The following is a 24,341-nucleotide window of genomic DNA, read 5'->3' as shown; positions in this document are numbered from 1 at the left end:
TCCACCTGAACAGGCATTTTTTGCTCAAGTACCTTCTACCAGGACGATAGAAGGCGAACTAGCTGGACTTAGGTCTTCTTTCATCTAGCAATTCCTACAAGAAGGATGAAACATAGAAAATAGGAGCAAGAGTGGGCCATTCGGCCCTTCGGGCCTGCTCCGCCATTCAAAGTGATCATGACTGATCGTCTAACTCAGTACCCTGTTCCTGCTTTTTCCCCATATCCCTTGATCCCTTCAGCATTAAGAAATATATCTATCTCCTTCTTGAATACATCTAATGACTTGGCCTCCACTGTCTTCTGTGGTAGAGAATTCCACAGGTTGACCACCCTCTGAGTGAAGAAATTTCTCCTCATCTCGGTTCTAAATGGCATACCCCTTATCCTGAGACTGTGACCCCTGGTTCTGGACTCCCCAGCCATTGGGAACATCCTCCCTGCATCTAGTCTGTCTAGTCCTGTTAGAATTTTATATGTTTCGATGAGTTCACCTCTTATTCTTCTAAACTCTAGCGAATATAGGCCTAGTCGACCCAATCTTTCCTCATACGTCAGTCCTGCCATCCCAGGAATCAGTCTGGTAAACCTTCGTTGCACTCCCTCCATGGCAAGGACATCCTTCCTCAGATAAGGAGACCAAAACTGCACACAATACTCCAGATGTGGTCTCACCAAGGCCCTGTACAACTGCAGTAAGACATCCCTGCTCTTGTACTCAAATCCTCTTGCAATGAAGGCCAACATACCATTCGCCATCCTAACTGCTTGCTGCACCTGAATGCTCGCTTTCAGCGACTGGTGTACAAGGAAACCCAGGCCTCGTTGCACCTCCCCTTTTCCCAATCTATCACCATTCAGATAATAATCTGCCTTTCTGTTTTTACAACCAAAGTGGATAACCTCACATTTATCCACGTTATACTGCATCTGCCATGTTCTTGCCCGCTCAACCAACCTGTCTAAATCACATTAGTGCCTCTTTGCATCCACCTCACAGCTCACATTCCACCCCAGCTTTGTGTCGTCTGCAAACTTGGAAATGTTACACTTAGTTCCCTCATCCAAATCATTGATATATATTGTGAATAATGAAGTGTATAAAGAATAATGTTGTATTAGTAAAAACCCAGTAGCCCTATGATAAAGTCTTATAATAATTAGAATCTATCCTGCAGAAACATATTAAATCCTTAACAAGCCAGTAAGAATTCTCCAAGATGTTCAATTTTCCTATCCGATTGTGTACGTTTTATCTATTGGGCTCCTATAGATTTTCTATGCGATGTTTTGTTGAGGATGATTAACTGAATGACTAAGATGTCCTGTCATTAATGCGTGTATAGGTATTGGCAACAAAATAGCCAATATCAAAAACATTTAAGTGATACATATTTGCAGCATTCTCTGCATTTTCTACAGTCTTGGAGGTATGAACCTAGTCATTCCCTAGAGTACGGTGTCACTTTGTGGCCATCTTAAGTAATTCTTTGCCATATGCCTATTTCAAATGATTTTAATTCAAGATGGCGATCGATAGATTTTTTGTTGGATAAGGGCATCAAGGGATATGGAGCTAAGGCTGATAAATGGAGTTGAGATACAGATCAGCCATGATCTAATTGTAAGAGTCGTACAACACCAGGTTATAGTCCAACAGTTTTATTTGAAATCACAAGCTTTCGGAGCTTTCCTCCTTCGTCAGGTGAGGAAGGAGGAAAGCTCCGAAAGCTTGTGATTTCAAATAAAGCTGTTGGACTATAACCTGGTGTTGTAAGACTCCTTACAATTGTCCACCCCAGTCCATCAACGGCATCTCCACATCATGATCTAATTGAATGGCAGAGCAGGCTCGGGGAGCTGTATGGTCTACTTCTGTTCCTATGTAGTTGATAGTTAAAAATAAACACAACACCTTGGGGTGAAATTCAACTTCGGCAAGGGTACAATAGAAGGGGTAGCGAATCGGCCCGTTATACACCCTATCCTATTTTTCTTTCCATTGGCTTCACCCCAATATGTTTAAATGGATCAATAATTCATCTCTTTTTGATCATTTGTCAGATGGAGCTAACACCACAAACAACACAGTTTTAAAAGATCCTTTATTGCATTCAAAAAAAATCTCTCGCGTCCTCTTTTGCTGAAGACCTTTCATTCCATTTATTTATTTTTATTAAATGTGGAGTAAACAATGCCTACAATATTTGCTTTTGTGCAAGAGATGCATTAAACTGCACTGCAGTAAATTACAGATCTCTGCAAATAAACAGATAAAACAAAGCAAATTAATTTTTTTTCACATATCAACATTTATGAGGGAGGGGCTTAAAGCTGCAATTTATTATAGTAAAATATGTTGGTTATAATTATCATAATTATTGCTACAAATATTGCTTAATAAAATTTGCATGCAAGAAATCTGTGAAAAGCTTTGCAAATCATCATATATTTAATATTTGTGACACAAATTAAAAAAACCACATAATCTGCAAAACCAAGAGGATTATAACAGTAATCTATCATTGTATAAAGCAAAGCTCGAAGAATCGATATTGGTGAACAGGACACTTGATTCTGAATTCAGCAATATTCTGCCAGATACCTTTTTACTTCTAAAACTTTTAGTTCCTTGCATTAATATTCTTTGTATTTGTTAACCAATTTGAAAGCAAGACAAAAATGTGTGGCATCATTTAAAAACCCTTATCTGCTATAAAATATTGCAGCTTTAAAGACCTTTGTGATATATTAATTGGGGATGAATGGATTTCCATGTGAATTCCATGGCATTAACTGAATCGCCCAACATGAACATCCTGGGGGGTCACCATTATCCAGAAAATCAACTGGACCAGCCACATAAATGCCATGATTATTTGAGCAGGTCAGAGGCTGTGTATTCTGCAGTGAGTGTCTCCCCTCCTGATTACTCAAAGCCTCTCCACCACCTACAAGACACAAGTCAGGAGTGTGATGGAATGCTTTCCACTTGCCTGGATGGATGCAGCTGTAACAAAACTCAAGAAGCTCGACACCATCCAGGACAAAGCAGTCCACTTGATCGGCAGCCCATCCATCACCTTAAACATGCACTCCCTCCACCATCGGCGTGCCAGAGGATGCACTATAGAAACTTGCCGAGGCTTCTTCGGTAGCACCTTCTAAACGTGCAATCTCCACCATTTAGAAGGACAAGGCAGCAGGTTCATGGGAACACCAGCACCTCCAAGTCCCCCTCCAAGTCACTTACCATCCCAACTTGGACATATATCACCATTCTTTCATCGTTGCTGGATATAAATCCTGGATCTCCTTACCTAAGTATTGTGGGAGTACCTTCACCACATGGACGGCAGTGGTTCAAGAAGGCGGCTCACCACAACCTGCTCAAAAGACAACTAGGATAGGCAACGCCCATATCCTGAGAATGAATTTTTAAAAATTGAACCAGACTGGAGTTGTGCTAGGGTTGCCAGGAGATTTCAGGAACTTTGGTTATGGATTGAAAATCCAAGCCAACCCACATCAAACCAATTGTATTAAAGATATGGGATATGTGTAGAAAATGTGTATTGTCTAGTTTCAAGAAGATAAGCATATTTACAAGCTGAACAAATATGGTCTCCTGTATCCTGGTAATAAAAACTGATGTCCCAATATTTCTTGAAGCTTCATATTTGATCCCTACAGTCTCCCCGAGCATTTCTTGGGCTATAATGAATGAAGGGCTGCTCATTCCTGGCTATCAATAATTGAAAAGATATTTGCAAATAAGGAAATGTTTCCTATTTTAATTTCTTTGTTTTTTTCCTACACGTTTTTGAATTAGATTTCTCTTCCTGAACCTGTAAACTTTGAATCTATGAGAAATATACACGACAGGAACTAACAATTAAACGATACACCCTCGCCAATGGGCTAATGATATACCCTAGACTGTCTAAGCCTCAACTTGTGAAAGCTGCAGAGTGGTTTATGAAGATAACAGGAGCATTGCCCACTGTAGGGCTTATGTCACCACTGAGCTGCCTCAGGAGGCTGATGGAAGCAGCCACACGAGGATAGGTGGACTTTAAATAAATTGGGGCAATTGGAAGAATGCAAAATAAGACCCAATTTAACATGTTTGAGTTACTGCAAACACTAATCTCCTCCTTCCTCCCTGTTTCTGGTACTAATGAATTTTGGAGGTGATAATTAGACCTGCTAGTATCTTGTATGTTAGTTTTACATCAATGGAGCCAGCTGCCAAAAAGGGACAGAATGACTGTTTAATCATTTCAAAGTCAGCACAAATTCAACAGCCTGTGGGCTGTTGTTTACCATCAACTGACTACGCCTGAAATAATAACCCTGTGGACGGGACAAAACTGCACAGTGTAAACAATTAATGATAACAAGAACCTTTAGTGTGACAAAAGAAACCAGAAGTAGCTGCTAATGATACATTTTGGCTTCTAAAACCTTTAATTCCTTGCATTAATATTCTATGTATTTGGTAACTGATTTATAAGCAAGACACCTCAAACCCTGCTGACAGCCATAACACAGCTCCAGTCTTGTTCAATTCACATGGAAGGCCATTAATCCCTAATTTTTAAATTGACAAGTAAGTACAAATGGGCAACAAATTTAAAAAAGAAAATAGGAATAGATCCTAACATTTCCAGCAGTGATCAACAGACCATTCTACACTGACTTCACCCAGAAAGTGGCAGCTTAGCCTTTACTGGAACCAGAAACTAGATTAGAATAACAAGATCTTAGAGCATATGCATTCCTCTCGTCTGCACCTCAGCAGGAACAAACACAAAGGTCATTGTCTGAGCATAGTCCTGGAACCACAAGCGCACTTTATTTTTTTAATCAAACCCAATACACCCCATGGTTTGGGTACGAGAGAATCGGAAAGGAGATCGCCAGGAATTTCTACCTGTGTTCTATAGGTACAAAGTTCACAAGAGGTTCAAAGTTTTTTTTTCTAAATTGACCTAAGGTTTTTTTTCCCTCTGTTTTCTCTTTATCTCTTCCAGGAGATTGTACGATCGGGGAATGGGTTGATGGTGCGTGTCGGCTGAACCATGCCTGAATGCAACAAAATGGACAGATCAACTGGTCTTGTCTTTCTTTTTCATATGTTTCGTGTCCTGTAGAGCAAAAAGAGTGCGTGCACTATTGCTGGTTTAACTTACAATGCGTGTGTGGTGATCCCACTTGGATCAATTCAGGCCTTTCGTGTCTAAATTGAAACAAAAGTATCCTGAAAGTTGAAGTCTTTTCTGCAGTACTTTCTGTCTGAGCATTTAACACAATCATAGCAATAATCTGAAGGAAAGATAGTTGGACTAATAGTCCTATTTAAAAATGGCCACTGTTTTAAAGAGGGAGAAAGAATTTGCAGGGATCTAGCTTTCAAATCACTACTGCCTGCAGGAGTCTGAAACACAACATCATGTCCATTGGTATCGGGAGCTCCAGTGCATTCCCATCCAGCCGCAGGTATCGAAGGCGTGGTATACTCTCTAGATCATGGGCGTGCAAATCAATGTTATTGATGGGACATGGGCAGATTTCAGTTCCATTGATTTCTGTGAGGGGAGAAAATAGTAACTTTTTAAACTTCGAGCCAAATATCTATAATATATTTAAAAAACCATGTGTTCGCATGCACTTCCTGCATCAACTTTTTCCATAAATTCCAATGTCCACGTTTATAGTGGCAAATGCCTATTTAAACTAGTCACACTGTAATTACACCCTTTTGCCACTGTAGCACCTCAGTTTTGTAACTCCCTAAGGCAGAGAAACTCCTGTGCTGAAACTAACTGTAATTCTCTGTTTCCAAAATTGCTTTCAGTCTTGTGAAATTATTATATATAAAGGATAGAACGCTCGACTTTAAAATAAAACTGAATTATGTCCATGCACCCTGCCCCAATTGTCCCCACCCTCTCACCACTTTTCACCTCAAGACTAAACTTGGTCTTCACTCCCTGTGTGCAATGGCATGGGATACTGACTCATATATAAGTTCCTTTGCATAGCTTACATAGATTAAAGATCATTTACAGGATAAGTTATCCATCTTCTGAGGCTATTTTATAAGGCCTCCTGCCTTAAGTAGTACTTTAGGGCCTCAAAGCAGGAGGGTTTTAATTTCAAGGTAAATATAACAAGATTGAGGGATGTTTTAGCAGCATATTGTGATTTGTGGCATAATTAACCAACGCCGCAGGCATGAATGAGTTACAATGTTTTCTCATGAATGAAAGAACAGTTAGAATTCACTGTTAATGCTGAGACATTCTATGTGCACTCTTGTAAAGAAGAAACACTGTGAGCTGCCTTCTGCTCACCATTAAGTCACCAGGTATAAAATGATAATGCAGCAGGCAGTATAATAACCAATCACTCCCACAGGAAATAAGCTTCATTATTTACTTACGGGATTTTTTTTTTACATTATGCTAGAACTCCAGATGCCTATAATCACAAACAATGTGGAAAATAGGCTAGTGTACGGAGTGGTGAACTGCCCCCAGTTTGGTTGCAGATCCCCCATCTCCACATAGTCCTTGCTTTCCCAATGCTCAGGAGCTAAGAATTCCAGTTCTGTATCATTCCTCTGACAGCAGCTGTGAATTGAAGAGGAACCATTTTGTGACTTTCGTTAAGAGGGACACTGGCCATGGATTCAATTTGTAAAGTATGTCCGATGCACTTGAGAGCTTAAATTTTCCCTCTTATGCGCATAACAGGCAGATTTGCAAGATTCCGCTGTTGACTCGTAGCCTTGCTGGATGCAAGTGCTGGTTGGAGATACGGCTACAACATGATAGCGCAAAATCAGAAAATTACTCCTGACGACAAGGAACTTTGCCTGATGGTTGCACATATTGGAAATTTGGGCCTGTGAGGGCGCAATTTTTCAACCATTCATTTAAATGGACAAAAAAATCGCATGCAGTGCATGCTCAAACTTGAAATAATTGCTCCCGGCAGACAAGGCTCCTTACTGGCAGCGCATAAAATAACCCCTACATAGCCTTGCAACCCATGCTCGCTGGGAGTGGAGCCTCATACATTTCCACTATAGTCACATACTTGTCTGAGGCATTTTAAGGGATAAGGGTGGGAAAGTAGAGCTGAGAGAGAAGATCAGCCATGATCTTATTGAATGGTGGAGCAGGCTCGAGGGGCCTTATGGACTACTCCTGCTCCTATTCCTTATATTCTTAACGCTTGTACTGTGTTTAATGCCTATTCTCCATAATAACCTCTCTGCGAATGTTAATTTATCATCGTCAGTAAAACTTTTGGATATTTTATATTGCACACAGTAGAATTTAGCTTTTAACAAAATGGTCCATTTTTAACTGGAAATGTTTGATGAAAATTCATTAAATATTGAGAACACTGATGACTCTGTGCACTATGGGCAGTCTATTCTAATCAACCTTCTGCAATATAATTACTCAATATCATCAACTAAAGAATTTAATGGCACTCAATTTTTCTATATAGTCCATTCCTGATAATTCAAGTTTTGCACCAAAAAAATTTGACTGACCAAACATAAATAACACAGTAAGGTGGGTATTTAGTGCTAAAAATTTTTCAATGATCAGATCATTTGAATTAAGAAACTTTGAACTAAAAAGGAGCATACTGTCTCTTTGGCTCGCCAAATCATTAAAAGTTGGTCGCTAACGGCTTGACATCAAATAACTTGGAAGTAATTCTTCATATTTCAGAATAGCTTTTTGTACTGTATAAAAGTACAACAATAAAGTGAAACCTACAAATAGCATACAAGAACTTACTTTCAATATAATTGTGGCTGAGATACAAGTGTTCCAGCTTTGTATTAAAGCTCGGTATAGAATTGAGTTTGTTGTTGGACAGGTGGAGACCCAGGAGAGTTGATACATTAAAAAGACCATTGGGGATACCTTTGTCTGTCAACTGGTTGAAATTCAGCCTTAAAAAGGTCAGATGGTGCAAATTCTTGAAATAGTCATTCGGTATTTCCTTGATTTGATTCTTATCTAAGAAGAGCTGGAATAAGTGCTGTGGTACGGTCGGAGGCATTTTCTTCAAGGAATTGTGGGCCAAATTGAGCTGCATTAGGCTTTTAAGACCTTTAAATGTATTTTTGTTGAAGACGCTATCAGGCAGCTTGTTATGGTGGAGGTCGAGCAAGGTGAGGTTCTCCATCTTGCTAAAGCTGCCTGACGGGATTTTGGAGATTTGGTTCCTAGACAGCCGAAGTTGCTCGAGACTAGATGGAAGATTTGGGGGAACCCCATCCAACCTGTTTCTATCCATGTACAAGAAGAGAAGTTTGTTCAGAATGTTAAAAACATCCTTATCAAGTTTTCGGTTGGAAATCCTGTTGTTGTCCAAATTGATCCATTTGATTTCAGTTGCATTCCTGAAAGCCTCTTCTGGCAGAGCTTCTATGAAGTTATTTTGGAGATAGAGATAATGGATCCTGGGTGGAATGATGGGCACCACTCTTAGATTTCGGCTGTCACAGTAGAGTGCATTAGCGTAGTCAGGAGGGCAGCGGCACTCTCTTGGGCAGTCTCGGAAGATTGACATTGGACCTGGGGGAAGGGGTGGTGGAAGCGTTGTAACATCACTTGGCTCTGTGGGTTCAATGACCACTGGTTTTGCAGGTTTGGCAGGTTTGGGAGGCTTGGGAGACTTGGGAGGCTTGACAGCCTTGGGAGGCTTGGGTTTAGCTGGGCGACGCTGACAGTGGACTACAGTGGTCAGAATAAGACCAATGGAAAGTATGTATCCTAAGCGGGTCATGATCCAGTTGAACTTGTCACTGTAAAAATAAGAAGGTGGTACTGTACATAGTTGCAGGAATTTTTTTGTATCCAACACAATGATTAGATAAAAACAGACAAGCAATCCAAAACTAGGACCTGAACTAAGCCTCATAAAACAAACCTATAATAAAACAGGGGATAAACATCCAACTTATGAAAATTTTCTCACATAAAATCTTGGATAATGTAGCCTAGATATTCTGATTCATGTTATTTTAATGTCACTGTTAGCCTGTTAATTCTAATGCCAGCATTAAATAACGTTAGTGCATTCATACATGAGTTTAAACAAGCTATGAATCAAACAGGAAACAGCAAATGATCAGAATGACACCATGACAATTCATTGGTGCTAGTGCCAGTGATGCTGATGATCTGGCGCATGTGCAGACATAGCTTGGCAAACAACATTTGAGTTTTAACTAGAGAAAATCGCTCCTTAAAAAGGAATAAAATAGTCTTTGACAAACTTCCAACTCAAGTACATTTGTGATGAATCGCCACACAAGCAATTCCAAGGAAGAGCTGGTCTCACCATGGGTGGGGGACGTAACTGTTCAATATAGGAGACTGATTTTCTTTTCTTTAATGACTTTTCTGTAAGAAACACTTTCTATTCCAGGCACTCAGTGCAGGGTCAAGTATTCTTAGTTCAAGTATATCACAGTTGGGTGCAGATTAGAGCTCCTTCTACTTTGCCGCAACAATGTGCCTCAGTCCCATTCTCTGTCCCGATTAGTGAAGAAATCGACTGCTCAGATGTCCTGTGGCCAATTTGAGGTGACACTAGATGGAATTTTTTTTAAGCTTAGAAATTACTGTGTGTGATATAATACATAAACTAATAAGTTTTCATTAAATTCCTTTCTCTGGTATTTTAATGGAAATATTAAGCTGTTTATTTTAATTGGGGTTAACATCTTTGTTACAATAGTGAATAGACGAACATAATAGGAATGCATTATGTGCTCATAAAATAATATTGTACACAGTAACGTCCGGGCTTTGCTTTTAAACAGTTGAGGCCCTGCAAAGTATGCCATGTTATCACCGTGTTTGGGAAACAAGAACAAATCAGAAATGATAACAGAAGTGTTGGGGTACAACACAAACATCTCGTGCACCTCAAAAATATCCAGCAGGAGTTGCAGCAGTGTCCCTTTCCAAATCCAAATTACTGGGTACTGTTCACTATTTGTGGCTTTATGAAGGTTTTTATTAAAAAATCCTTTCCAAATGATCTCACTCCTTCACTAACCTAGACTGATTAATTTCTCCTGGCTATCCTGAAGGGCTGTGTTCATACAGAATGGCTCTATTTTCTGCAGCTCAAAGCGGTAGAATTGAATCAGTCTTGGTCAGGGAAGAAATAAGAACACCTGGAACATCACTTAAGATCTTTCAAAACTGCTGAAGTCCTTCTTTGCATAGAATAAAAATATGATTAATGTTAACATAGTGCACCATGACATCCCTGTGCAATGTATTGCTGGCATCTTCTGTTGTGTTGAGAACAGGTCAACAAAGAAGGAACAACATAATAATCCAAATACTGCAGATGCTGAAAATCTGAAATAAAGAACAGAAAATGCTGATAACACTGTATGGCTTAGTACTATATCTGGCAATGCCTTTACCCATTGAGTAATCAGGGAAGCCAAAACGTCCATCTCAATGGCAGCTTGTTCATCACTAGCTGGTGGGTTATGTAAACATTGTACATGCCAATAAAGAGAAGGAACAACAGATGAAACAAGATGTCACTGTTTATTTTCTTACCACAATGATGTCAGTAGCATCTGTAGACCGCGCATTGGAATGACCACACCAAGTGTGTGCCGAGTATCATAGTGTACCCAGACTGGCTGATTCAACAGTATGTTGCTTGTTTAATTTTCAAAAATTCTTTAAGGTTGGGTAGTTAGGCTAATTGGAGCCAACACTCTACAGGACTCTAGCTATTATTATCATTGAAAAATCTCGTTTAACATGTTTTATTGATGAATAAATGACAACATTTGCCCCTCAACCAACACCTAAAACAGATTATCTGGTTATTTATTTCATTGCTGTTTGTGGCACCTTGCTGTGCATAAATTAGCTGCCGTATTTCCTACATAACAACAGTGACTACACTTGAAAAGTATTTAATTGGCTGTAAAGCACTTTGGGGTGTCCTGAGGTCGTGAAAGGTGCTATAAAAATGCAAGTCTTTCTTTCTTTATACAATGTATTGTTACAACTATATTTTATATCTGTGATTAGAAGTGCACTAAAATTTTCAATTAAATTATACACCATCAAACAACATGTTTGTATCGAAAGAGCAAATCATACTGGTGAGAGGCTAAGTGTTAGATTTTCAGCCTATTCTATTCTGCTTTTTGTTCTACATTTGTTCAGTTGAATATTATAACCCTCCAAGGCATGGTACCCTGGAACTACTACAACATTACTTTCCCACAGTAATGTTCAGACAATCGTGATGAGGGACTTCCTTTCAAAATAACATTCCCACCAAATTTTAGGTTGTTTATTTGGAATTTTGTCTTAATAGATTTTTTTCCTCAGCTGAATTTGTAATTTGAATTATGACAGACTTGGAGGGAACTAATAATGTTTTTGCTGTTAGCTTTTATGAGCAACGAACATGGAAATGCTAAGAAAATATATTGAATTAAGCTAATGTCATTTAATAATTAAAGTGGTGATGTTAATTTTAAAGTTTGTTATGGAAGAATATTACAGGATGCCACGTGCAAAATAATGTAATGCTTTCTTTGTTATTTAACTGCTTGTTGGTTTATAAACACTGTGGCAACGCACTTTGTTTGAAAAATCAATTTGTTATTTATATACATGCATTTATTTATTATTTAAAGCCAGAATCTAATAGTTACATTGCAAACCATCTTTATATATGATCCATATTTTTGAACATTTACATATCTAAGTTGCAGTCTATTCCTTAAATATTTGTAATTTTTAAATCACAATTTCATAGAATCATACAGCACAGAAGGAGGCCATTTGGCCCATCGTGCCTGTGCTGGCTCTTTGAAAGAGCTATCCAATTAGCCTCACTCCCCTGCCCTTTCCACACCACCCTGCAAATTTTTCCCCTTCAATCTAATAACATTAGGATTGAAATTCCTGTTTAAAAGATTAAAATGGTGTAAAATAAAATTATTTTCTCTATTAAGATATTAAATTATTTCTATCTAGAGGCACAACTGCATACCAAGAGTTGGGGAGAGAGGTGGGAGGGGCATCAAGGGGCAATTCCAGAACTTGGAGCAGTGGGGAGAGAAGGACAAAAACTATGCCAAATAAATTTGGGGAGGGGATGTCAAGATCCCCCCCTCCCGATTGGTTGCGCCTCTGTTTCTATTTGTTAAATCATGAAACAGGGTTTCTAGATTTACTAAATCTGGACTTGTGAACCTACTTTTACAAATGACTGCAATACTAGATCCAGTCAGCGTTAAGTAATATATAACAGGTTAGCTATAAATGAGAGAAATGCAGAACTATTCACCCATATATCTGCTTTATATTCACAGCTGCTGTTGGCCAGTTGTTTCTACAAACCCAATTAGTTGCCGTTGCCCAAAATGTTGTTGGAAACAATTTGATGCAGATAAAGGCCTGATTTCTGTGCTGCTAAAGGCTGCAGTACGTGAGCGACTCTATTTTGGATACTGCGTACGCTAACATAATGATAGTTTATGAAATACAAAGAACAGGCAGGTGCGTCAGCTGATGCCTTCGGTCCTGCTTTTATCCAGCAACTTTGTACCACCAAAGAGCCAGCCACTGTGACTGAATGAAAGGATGTTACGTAACCTGAGAGCTAGCTTCTAAAAGAAAAGAAGAAAGAACTTGCATTTATATAGCGCCTTTCACAATCTCAGGATGTCCCAAAGAACTTTACAGCCAATGAAGTACATTTTGAAGTGTAGTCACTGTTGTGATGTAGGAAACGTCGCAGCCAATTTGCGCACAGCAAGGTCCCACAAAAAGCATTGTGATAATGACCAGATAATCTGTTTTAGTGATGTTGGTTGAGGGATAAATATTGGCCAGGAACTCCCCTGCTCTTGTTCGAATAGTGCCACGGAATCTTCTACATCCACCTGAAGGAAAAAGATTTAGCACTTGTTTAATAAGTAAAGTAATCCTGCTCCATTGCAAAGTTCACCATGTGCCAAGTGCAATGAAGTGATGAAGACAGCTTGGCAGTCATAAAATTTGGAAATTCTTTGTATCAAATCACCATTTATGTTATATGATAAAATAGGATCCAAACCACATCACAACTGTGTAGTCATCCCAAATCTTTTGTCACCACACTGGGACCCAGTCAACATTCAATGCCAAATAATTAATGAGTGACTTCAGTCCTCTTGTTCCATGTTCCACAGCACCAGATCCAGACCCTGGCTGAAACTCTTGGCAACAAAGAGGATATTCTGACAGCAGAGCAGAAATGTTGGGTCTGGAGCATCTCAATAGTGTCTATCTACATTGTCATGGCTTCCAAATCTTAAACTGTGTCATGTTGAGATATTTTGGATGGTAACATTATTTTAAAAAATGATTGTGAATCAATTTTACAAAAGGGCAGCTTTTCCTACTTAATCTTTGTGTTCAATTGATCAAAACCCATGGCCCAGATTTTGCTGTCAAAACAGTGAGGCTCATGGCGCCTGCCGTTATTTGTACACAAATGGTACAGCAACTTCAGGCGAGGGGCAGATGCAAGGTTAAACTCAAATATCCAAAAGTTGCTGTCCGAGTTGCACCCCCCTGCAGTTAGCTTCGCGAAAACGGCACCTCGCTGTCTGCCTCACCATTGAATTGCATTGAATGGCGTGAAGTTGCTGTATTAGCGTGGTAGATATGAACTAAACTTGCCCACAGAAAGTTAAGTCTTGTCGTTTCAAGTCCAAGTACCATTTTAACAATGTGATAAGTGTTTATCACTGCCAATTAACCTCTGGCACTGAAAATTAACTGTAACAAGTGTTAAGTCTCATTCCTTCAGGTTTTAATTGTTGCAGATTTTAAAAATGTCACATTTTAAATTAAAATTTTAAAAAAACTTTTCCTTTCTGTCTCTTTTTTCTCTCTTTCAATCCAACTTTTCTTTCCCTCTTTTTTTTTCTCTTTCTGTACCTGATTTGACATTAAATTCGCCCACTCTAATTTACACTTCCTTCTCAGCCTTGCGCCGTTAATTTCCATTGATTGGTTAAGGAGATACACAGTTACTTGCCCTGTTCACTCAGGTCCAAGATGCCCTGTTTCCCTCGCTGCGACGTTACCAGCTCACACTTTCAGCAACTTGCCATGCAAGAAATATAAAAACCTAAATATGCAGGGGCAAGTCTAATTAACAGCAGACAGTGTTAGATGCCCTGCTACAGCAAATTATGGCCCCATGTTTTCAAACACTCAGTTGTGGCTATTTAGCCTGTCGTTTCCTGAGTTGAAATTCCTTCAAACTACCCTGTAATGTGAGATAAGCTCTGTCTAAAATAGTTGACTTTATTCCATTGTACATTTTCGATTTTAAAAAAAGGACAACAAAATTCCAGCATTGTTGGTGATTTACAGGAGAGAGGATCAGATGGACTGTCCTATGATCAGTCATGTTGAAGTGTACAATATATATAGGGCATGGCTTCCAATCAGAATATGTAGCTTTGATCATCTGGACATTTCCAAAAGAAAAGGTGGAACTGCAATGTTTATGGAACATTTCTTTGTTCTTTGTAGAAACGTCAAACCTTCTTCGTCTTGACCCCTCTGGATCGTTGGGAACTGTTTGACAACCTGGATAATTTAAAAGCCGTGGCGCAAAGGCATTGGTGCTAAACTACCAGCTGGACTTCTTTACTCACACATGCAGTGAGTGAAAAAAATTAGCAAGTGTTCTACGTCTATAAATAATGGAATAAGTGAAGGGATTAAAGCATGCAATCATGTATGTAGCACATCCTAATTAGGAAGTAAGTATGCATTACCCAGAAAAGTAATTGGCCAGAGATCATTGACAAAATCTGTAAATATACTATAGCATGACATAATATTTTCCATTTTCATGTATTAGGTTTTAGTAATGGTGTGGCGTGGTTCAGAACTCTTGCAGTTGCAGATTATGGACATGATTCTACTGTATTGTATTTCTACGCATAAAAAGGTCATTTTCTTATTAAGTATTTTGCTTCTCATTTCTTTGAAAAAAAGTCATTCAACTTTAAAACAGGGTTCTATGAGAAAAAATACATAACAGAAGTGTTACAAATGGGGAGGGCAGTGGGACGTGACCCTTACTCCACTGATCATAACCTTGCTCAGAGTTCGCCTCTTGTAAGTTACAAATGTGTCAATTGTGAAAATAACAGCATGAGAGACCTCCTTGGAGGAGGGAGTGTCACACCAGATGGGTTTGACAGCGGAGTATAACTCCAGTGCGGTGTCAAACCGGGTTGAAAAAGTGCTCCAAGATCCTCCTATAGTTCATTTAAATGTTAAGGCAGTGCAAATATATCGGTCAACACTTTCTAAACATTTAACACCCAACTGCTGGGAGAGAAGCTCAAAGCCTAGGTGTAACCATGCATGCCATGATTTCTCTCCTGGGCTAGAGAACAGTAGCTCCATCCAGGGAGTATGAACAAAGTACTGTTTGGCTGGAACTCATACTGCATATAAGTGGTGCTTTCCTGATGGCTCAGATGGTACTGCCAATGCCCAATGTGGAACTGAGCCATTACAAACTAGGAAGCTCCAAGGCTTGATTACTCATTCAGTGCTGATCTCAGCTACAATAGTGGTAGGGCATCTCATTTAGCTTTGTCTCCCTTGGGTTATGGAGTGAAAAAATGTTGGCCAGGGCTCTCGCTCCTGGTTGTTATCCAGAGACCCCTTATGGAAAGAAAAAAAGGTGTGAACAAGTGTGGATTTGGCTGTAATGCCCCTATGAGAAATAGGGGCATTACATAGGGGCAATAAACACTGATCTTCTAAGCTCACAAATGCACTAGCGAACTTTTGTCGCAGTCACACGTGCACTGGCGGGCCTCTGTCGCAGTCACACGTGAACTAGTGGACCTGTATCGCATTCACACGTGAACTAATGGACCTGTTTTGCATTCACATGTGAACTAGTGGACCTGTATCGCATTCACACTTGAACTAGTGGACCTGTATCGCATTCACACGTGAACTAGTGGACCTGTTTTGCATTCACACGTGAACTAGTGGACCTGTTTTGCATTCACATGTGAACTAGTGGACCTGTATCGCATTCACACGTGAACTAGTGGACCTGTTTTGCATTCACACGTGAACTAGTGGACCTGTTTTGCATTCACACGTGAACTAGTGGACCTGTATCGCATTCACACGTGAACTAGTGGACCTGTTTTGCATTCACACGTGAACTAGTGGACCTGTATCGCATTCACACGTGAACTAGTGGACCTGTTTTGCATTCACATGTGAACTAGTGGACCTGTTTTGCATTCACACGTGCACTGGCGGGCCTCTGTCGCATTCACGTGAACTAGCATGCCTGTTTTGCATTCACACGTGAACTAGCAGACCTGTTTTGCATTCATACGCGCACTAGTGGACCTGTTTTGCATTCACACGTGCACTAGCAGACCTGTTTTGCATTCACACGCGCACTGGCGGGCCTCTGTCGCATTCACGTGAACTAGTGGACCTGTTTTGCATTCACACGTGAACTAGTAGGGTCATTTTACACATGCATGACCTATTTCATCTCCATACCTTTTGGGTTTTAAAAGTCTGTCCCTTGTCCAGCTTTGCAGCGGACAATAGGTCACCATATGTTGCAGAGGACTGCTGCCTCCCATGAAACAGTTTACCACAACGTGTTTCAGGAGTGGAGAGGCGAGAAAGAAAATCGAAGGGAATTGAAAAGATACTGTATTTTTTAGGGAATCATCAGGGCCTCAATGAGTTCCCCTGTACTGAGAATTGCAACAAAAGCAATGTTCCCTGAGGAACTAGTTTATAAAGAAATGACACTGTTCGGTAAAGTAATCTAGCACAACAGGCTGTCGAACAGCTGAGCCTGCAGTTCTTCACAACACAAAGTTAGGCTAAAACGCATGGGATTTCACAGAGATGAAACTGAATATCTTAAAGGTCTCACTGCTCTCTTTTTTTTGGACCTCAAAGACCTACATTTATATATTGATTTTTGTGCTGTAGTTTCCTTAACTTTTGGTAACTCAAACCTTTTCAATTTTCTGAACCACTGAAGAATTCTGCAGCATCCTAATCTGTTTTATTTTTGTCATTTGAAGGTTCGCTGGTGTTAATGTATACATCACCGTGCAAGAGTGTTCTACTCACGTGGAGTCGGGACACTTGAAAGAGTGCAAATACTTTAAGTGGCACCTAACAGGCACAACTAACAAGTACTGTTAGTACTTGTTAGTTGTGCCTGTTAGGTGCCACAACCGGCATCTCCACATCATAACAAGTACTGTAGTAGGGAACAATGAGTTAGAGTAAATAAGACACCCGTTTTATTTGAGTGCTTTATGTTTTTATTTTGTCAGAATGCAAATAATTCAAATGCCAGCTCAGCTCCAGTTGATTTGGGTACTATTTTCAAAGAAAAACAGGAAGTCTGCACAAAAATCAATTTACTGAAAGTATTTGGCTGGGAGAAGTAATAGAATTCAGTTCATTTGATGTATTCTGAATAAGTTTCTTTCAGTTCACAAAACTGTAAGCTAGCTAATAAAGTTTGAGATAAAATAATAGCGAACATGTAAACCGAACAGACTATGTACGTCTGTAAACACAATCATGTATCTTAGCTTGAACGGTGATTGTCTTGAGTTTGGCCCCTGCCCAAGGCAAATGACAAACTCATTAGTAACTAATTGCAATAAACTCGGTTATGTGAACAAGTCTCCACTTATTATGGGATTTTCACATGTTTGGTAGCACTGATTGCCAAGTTATTTATATCCATCGCAATGAAAGTTCAACTTCAGTAAGATAAATATCTTAACCTTTACTCAACTTTAAGCAAATGTTTAATCTTAACTTTTAAAATATTTTTTCAATCAAACTAGAAGTAAAAATGCATTTGTTAAAAAAATTGGTATTCACACTAACAAATATGTATTTGATGAGGGATATTGCTTTTCTGATACATTAAATTAAAGCCCACTAAAATAAATGGCTCCAGAAATCACTGATGTTTTCTTAATACCTCCCATGAAAAACAACAGTAACTATCATAAAACCAGTAACATTTAATGCTACAAATGTTTAAAGAGTTTTTGTCCATTTAGAGCAACACTGTAGAATGTTAAACTTCCAGCAAATTGCTTGCTTACCACAATCTTCCAGAATCTGTCTCCTTCCTAAATGCAGCCTCGACTGATAGTGCCGAATGTTTTTGTTATGTTTCAGTTTGTTTCTAGTCCCTCAGACTTCATCGGAGCAACAATACATCCTTTATCTCCCAGCCAACTCCTTAAGATTGAGTCCACACCCCCAAATCTTCATGTACAGATTCCCACATTTAATAACGTTTACCTCAGTGAAATAAATGCATTCTTTCATCACCGCATTCTCCACATTCTTTCCAATATTTCTGCATCATTTCACCCAGAGTCATTCTGGCAGCTACCTATGTCCCCAAAGGATCTGGGTGAGGGATACGCAATTCTGTGGCGGCTTATTAAGGGAAAGTGGAAATAGCCTCCAAGATTTTCTTTCTGGGCAGGGAGACATTTCAGAAGACTAAACTCTCTTTATTTTACAATGTTGCTGGTTTATATTTGTTCTTGGTGAATGCTGCAGAATTATAAATTACAGAATGTCAGCCTTATTGGTGGATTCGTGAAGTGTAGCACCCCCATCAAGAGAATTTATCAAGTCATTAGGCATTTCTTCAAAATTTTCTCTTTGAAAACAAAACAAATAGCTTTATTTTCCTTCAGATTTTTATTATCTTGATACTTCAGTTTTTTTGTTTTGTCTTTGTACATTGGGTTCTGCCAGCATTCATTTCCATCAACATCTGGAAACAACCGATTTAAGTGTGCAAAGACTTTTGGAACACGATAGCGTAACTCAAAATGATAAGGCATCAGAATTTAGTGTCATTGTACATAAAGGAATGTATTTCCTGGCTCCACTAAAAAGGCAGAAACATTAATAATAACAGCATGTCCTCCCGACCGCCCCCATGAAGATCCCTCAACAGTGAAGCCCTGCAGTTCTCTTACCTTAAAAAAAATGTGAAATCTGGCACACAGCAGCACTAAAAGTGAATCCGCCATTTTTTTTTCTGGCTTCAGAACAAAGCCAGTGACTAAAACAAGCTTCTCGGTGTGAAAGCATAATGGCCACACTGGGTCCCTCCCCACCCTTCCCTCCTCGCAATGCTGCATTCAAAATGGTGATGGAGGGGCGATCAAAGCCGCCATTTTGATTTGGGATTTGCTATAAACGTAGCTGCTGTAATAGTCAGAGAATGCTTACATAGAATGTACAGCACAGAAACAGGCCATTTGGCCCAACAGGCCTATGCCGGTGTTTATGCTCCACACGAGCCTCCTTCCTCCTTCATATAACCCTATCAGCATATCCTTCTATTCCTTTCTCCCTCGTGTGTTTATTTGCTTCTCCTTAAACACATCTATGAAAGTCGCCTCAACAACTTCTTGTGGCGAGTTCCACATTCTAACCACTCTCTGGGCAAAGAAGTTTCTCCTGAATTCCCTACTGGATTTATTAGTGACTATCTTATATTTATGGCCCCTAGTTCTGGTCTCCCCTGCAAGTGGAAACATCTTCCCTACGTTTACCCTATCAAACCCTTTCACAATCTTAAAGACTTCTATCAGGTCACCCCTTAGGCTTCTCTTTTCTGAGAAGAGAGTCCCTACCTGCTCAATCTTTCCTGATAAGTATAACCAGTCTGGTATCCCAGTATATCTTTTTTGCACCTTCTCCTCTTTTTATAAAATGGAGATCAGAACTGTTCACAGTACTCCAATTGTGGTCTAACCAAGATTTTAATAACAGTCTTAATGACTGGGTCCCCATCTATCTTCCTTTCTTCAAGGGAGGGGCAAATTTCTGTGCTCTTAAAGAGGCACTGCCTTCATTGTGGGGAGTAGGAATGGCTGGAATAACTGGTACAGCTGTGTACAACTGAAAAAACATTTGTGTCAATTCTACCAATCTTTTTCAAACTGTTAAGATTTAATCGGGGTGAAATTGATCTACACCAGCTGTGTGAAATGGGCTTATAGCGAATCGACAGCCTGTTTTACATTGGAAAAGAAAATCGGGCGCGGTGTAAAATGGCCTGCCGATTCTCTATGAGCCCATTTTGCGCTACTGGTGCAGACCAATTTCACCCCCAACTACTTAATCATGAATTCACACTCCCACACTACTGTAGCACTCCAAGAAGCTAAGCAGAAAAGCTAGGCAAATCTCCAGAACGGAGCATAACATCAAACACTCTCTGCAACATGGAAATAGGTTTGTTGCTTCGCTAAAGTAATGTCAGCTTGGCTCAGTTGGTAGAACTTACACCTCTTGAGTCAGGAAGCTGTAGGTTCAAGCCATAATCCAGGCTGTAAACTCAAGCTATTCTGACACTCCTGTCAGTATTGATTGCCATATTGTTGGAGGTACTGTCATTCAGATGAGAGTTTAAACTCAGACTTTATCTTCCTGTTCCAGTGGTTCGATTTAAAGAAAAGCATAATTTTCCCTCAACCAAGACCTCCCAAAATGGATTAACTGTTAATAATGGTCTGAATGACTGGGTCCTCATCTATCTTCATCTTACTGCTGTTTGTGAGATTTTGCTCTGTGCAAAATGGCTGCCATGGTTGCCTTAATAACAAAAGTCCCTGCACTTCAAAATAACTCAATTTTATTTGAAGCGCTTTGACACATTTCTGAGAGACATGGTAAGGTGTTATGTAAATACATATCTTTTTATTTGACAAACCTTTTTTTATTTCTTAAATATATGCAACAATAGGATGATGACTGTTGAAACAGATCATGTATGTCAAAATCATTACATTGCTTGCTTGTGACAGAATAATTGACAACTCTTGCCTCCCCGCAGATAGCAACAGCCCTCCTGCTATTCCACCATTTTATACTCTTCTCCAGAATAATGAAGTGTTATAAAAATATGCTGAACTACAAAAATTAATTATGAAAACGCTATTTTGAGGGACCGATCTGTGGTAAAATAAGTTTCATTGAGTGATCTGTTTCAGTACCGATTTGGAGAGTTTAATAAAAAGGTTCTATGAATTTTATATTTTTATTCAAGACCTTTTAAGATATATTTTCCTCATTTTATACTATTTGTACTGCCAGGTCACCGTGTTGTAAATGAGCATATCAGGCAGGATGATAAAGAAAGATTTTTTTTTAAAAGGTAATGGATACTTTAAAGCAAGACCTGTAATGAGTAACAGATGGGACCAGCTTCACTAAAGGCAATCCATTCAGCCAAAAGAACATGATATCTAACATCAAACTGAATTATGTATTAAGAGAAGTGTATTGTGGCTGTAATTATCCTATGACAAACTCAGATGCTGAGATCAGAGGTAGAAAATAATGAAGTGTTTGAGTCACAGGCCATCTGAGCAGCCTGGTAGGTTATCCTAGATAACTATCTGAGCTGCTAAATTTCCATCTAGTTTAACCAGGCTGCAAAATGAATTTTGTAATGACTGCCAATTCTTGTCCTATAGTGCATATGGATTTTAGTTGCAGAAAGCTGATTTTGTCTTGGGAGCCTTCTAGCCCTTTCACATTAGCTCACACAAACTCTGGGTGTCCCTTGCCTACACACAGCATTTTACTGCTGGTATTGGTTATTCTAGAGTTATTGTAGAGCTGGAACTCATTGAACACCAATTATGGGCAGCGTGTACTCAAGTTAATTCTCGCTCAGTGAAATTTCATCATGATAGAGTAAATCCAATGCCAATAATGCTGCTCAAACGAGCAGCACCCTATCAAAGATTTGAACACTTATAGAACGAAAAGGTTTTCCAGAAATATCTCCAAGGGTATATTATTAACATAGGTTAAAAAAATAGTAAGTTAGGTGTTAATAGTAAGAAGGAAAGGCAAGGAGAATTATTTCCCCTCAAAGTACGTCTTGTGGAATAAATCGCCAATGAAACCACCGAAACAATCAGCATAAATGGTTTGAAAAGAGAACGAGGGAGATTTTCTCTGTTTTGCAACTGGGGAATTGCCAGGCACAAACCAGAAGAGGAGGGAGTGGAGACCTATGACACTGTCTCTATTCCTTTTATATTGCCCAGAGATATCCTGGCTATTTCCCAGGCCTAATGGGGCCTCCTGTCTCATTTTCCTTTTGGATCACTGGACAGGTGCCCATTTGGTGGCACGTCCAAAGAAGGTGGTCGTTTGGCTTTGCCCAAAGCCAAAAATCCCAAAAGAGGCAAGTGGAACCTTTTTCTTTTTAAAAAAAAACACAGGGAGCAGGAGGCCTTTTGCCTACTGTTTTTTTGTCAACAGCCAGAAGGCCCTGAAGGTGACAGGCATTGCTGCTTCTGCAGGCCTCCAACAGTGGCTGGATTTCAGGCTTGAGGGCCCACCAAGGGATGTGCTTTTGCCTTCAGTATGTCAGGCCTAAGGTGATGATTTGAACCTATATTTACAGCCAGGTTCAGGTAAGATCAGATGGAGTGCACTTCAGATGCACTCTATCTACTTAATGCCATGGTGCGTGAGGGTGGGGTGGGGGGGAGGGGAGAGGTAAAGGAGGAGGAAAATTATGGCCCATCAGTAGTGTATCTGAAGAGAGAAGAGACTGAGAGATAGGGTGAGAAGGTAGGTAGTTGAGATTCACATATTCTTTCTACATTTCAGATGGTTTGTATTGGCAAGACTACACTTTAATTGAGCTTTGAGTATAACCAAGGTATTCTTGAAAGTCTGTTGTAACAGCAACTTATACCTCTAACAAGAGCAGTGTTGGTATAGCCCTAAGTGACTAAAATAGCTCCATCATCCAAAGTTAGTCATCTACAAGAAGATAAAATGAACTATGCACCATTTAGGACACCCTGTGGTAAATTATCTTTTTTTTAAGAAGGGAGAGCATGCAAAGAATATGTATTATGTGGATAGCCACTCTGTGAATCACTGGTTATCCAGACGTAAGGGCCCATTTTAACCCCATCCGCTCGACGGAAACTGGGCAGGCAAACAGTTAAAATAGCCGGTGTGACTTACCTGCACTGATCCCCCTGCCTACCCACAGGTTGCAATCTTAACGTGCTCCTCTTAGCAGGCGAGAGGGACACCCAGCAGAAGGCAGCGGTGTCCTTCTTTAAACATGCAGGTCGGGCATTGATGACGTCTTTGGGGTCCAATTGCAATTTTGCTGTCGCTTCCCTGCCAGGCCAGCCTGTTGGGAAGAGGAGCCGAGGCCAGAAGAAGCTCAGAAAGGTAAGTGTTTTTTTTAAGTTTCCTTGTGGGCCAGGAGAAGCAGAATTGCACCTCCGGGCCCCACAAGGAAACCTTGGGCCTCCCATGCTCTGGGCTTCACTCCCCTATCCCCCATTCGTGCCTTCCTGAACTTCCTCCGAACCACTTACCTGAATGCCAGCGGCAGTCTCTTGCTGCCCAGGATCCCGCTCCTGCCCGCCGGCCAGCTACCGCTTCCCACCAGTATGGTGCAGGAGACTGAGATGCAGATGAGGCCCAGGAGTTAAAATCTCCCAGGTCTCACGCTGCAAAGGGCCAGATGTCTTGCCGTCAGCCTCAACTCCTGCCCACACGACTCCCAGCTGGGAGTTAAAATCAGGACTTTAGTTTCGCATAATGAGGCAGAATATAGTCCATAGTTTGTCACTTGACTGCATGTTTCTGTCTGCTCATTCCCAATTTTGTACCATATTAATCAAATGCACTAGTATTCGACAGTGAGGGCTATACACTACACATCAGAAAGTGCTCTTGTAAGTTAAAATTTGACCCACAGGAATATGGACAATTCCTGGATGGTATGCATACTCCAAGTAAGGTTAGCTTGATATCTAAATCATGCATTAACAAAGATTAAAGACAGAATTTTATTGAGTCGGATGCTCATTGATTATTAAGCTTCAGCGATTTCTGTTGATTCTCTTACAGCTGCAAATCTGAAGGAAGATCTCTGCTTTTACTCTGAATGGAGTTGGCCACTTCTTGACAACAAAGCCAAAGAGCATCAGGAGGACTAGAGAGGGTACAGAGGAGATTTACAAGGATGTTGTCAGGGCTGGAGAATTTTAGCTATGAGAAAAGATTAATAGGCTAGGGTTGTTTTCTTTGGAACAAAGGAGGCTGAGAGGAGATTTAATTGAGGTATATAAAATTATGACGGGACTAGATAGAATGGATAGGGAGGACCTATTTCCCTTAG

General features: G+C 40.0%; 1 protein-coding gene across 3 annotated transcripts; it reads right to left on the bottom strand.

Annotated features, from left to right (window-relative positions):
* Positions 1-2,087: 2,087 nt before the first annotated feature.
* On the bottom strand, positions 2,088-18,594 carry prelp (proline/arginine-rich end leucine-rich repeat protein). Of its 3 annotated transcripts, none has more exons than XM_068007559.1 (3): positions 18,443-18,594; positions 7,826-8,841; positions 2,088-5,590 (listed from the first exon to the last, which is right to left on the bottom strand). In XM_068007559.1, the coding sequence occupies exons 2-3, from the start codon at positions 8,820-8,822 to the stop codon at positions 5,415-5,417; spliced, it is 1,173 nt and encodes a 390-aa protein (XP_067863660.1). In that variant the 5' UTR covers positions 8,823-8,841; positions 18,443-18,594; the 3' UTR covers positions 2,088-5,414. The 3 variants fall into 3 exon arrangements, with proteins under 3 accessions (XP_067863660.1, XP_067863659.1, XP_067863658.1); XM_068007558.1 differs by lacking the exon at positions 18,443-18,594 and adding an exon at positions 18,241-18,436; XM_068007557.1 differs by lacking the exon at positions 18,443-18,594 and adding an exon at positions 10,625-10,869.
* Between the last annotated feature and the right edge of the window lie 5,747 nt (positions 18,595-24,341).

This window comes from Heptranchias perlo, chromosome 27, assembly GCF_035084215.1.
Source record: "Heptranchias perlo isolate sHepPer1 chromosome 27, sHepPer1.hap1, whole genome shotgun sequence".
Lineage (NCBI taxonomy): Eukaryota > Metazoa > Chordata > Chondrichthyes > Hexanchiformes > Hexanchidae > Heptranchias > Heptranchias perlo.
Note: the sequence above shows the minus strand (reverse complement) of the source record. Positions and strands in the feature narration are given on the sequence as shown.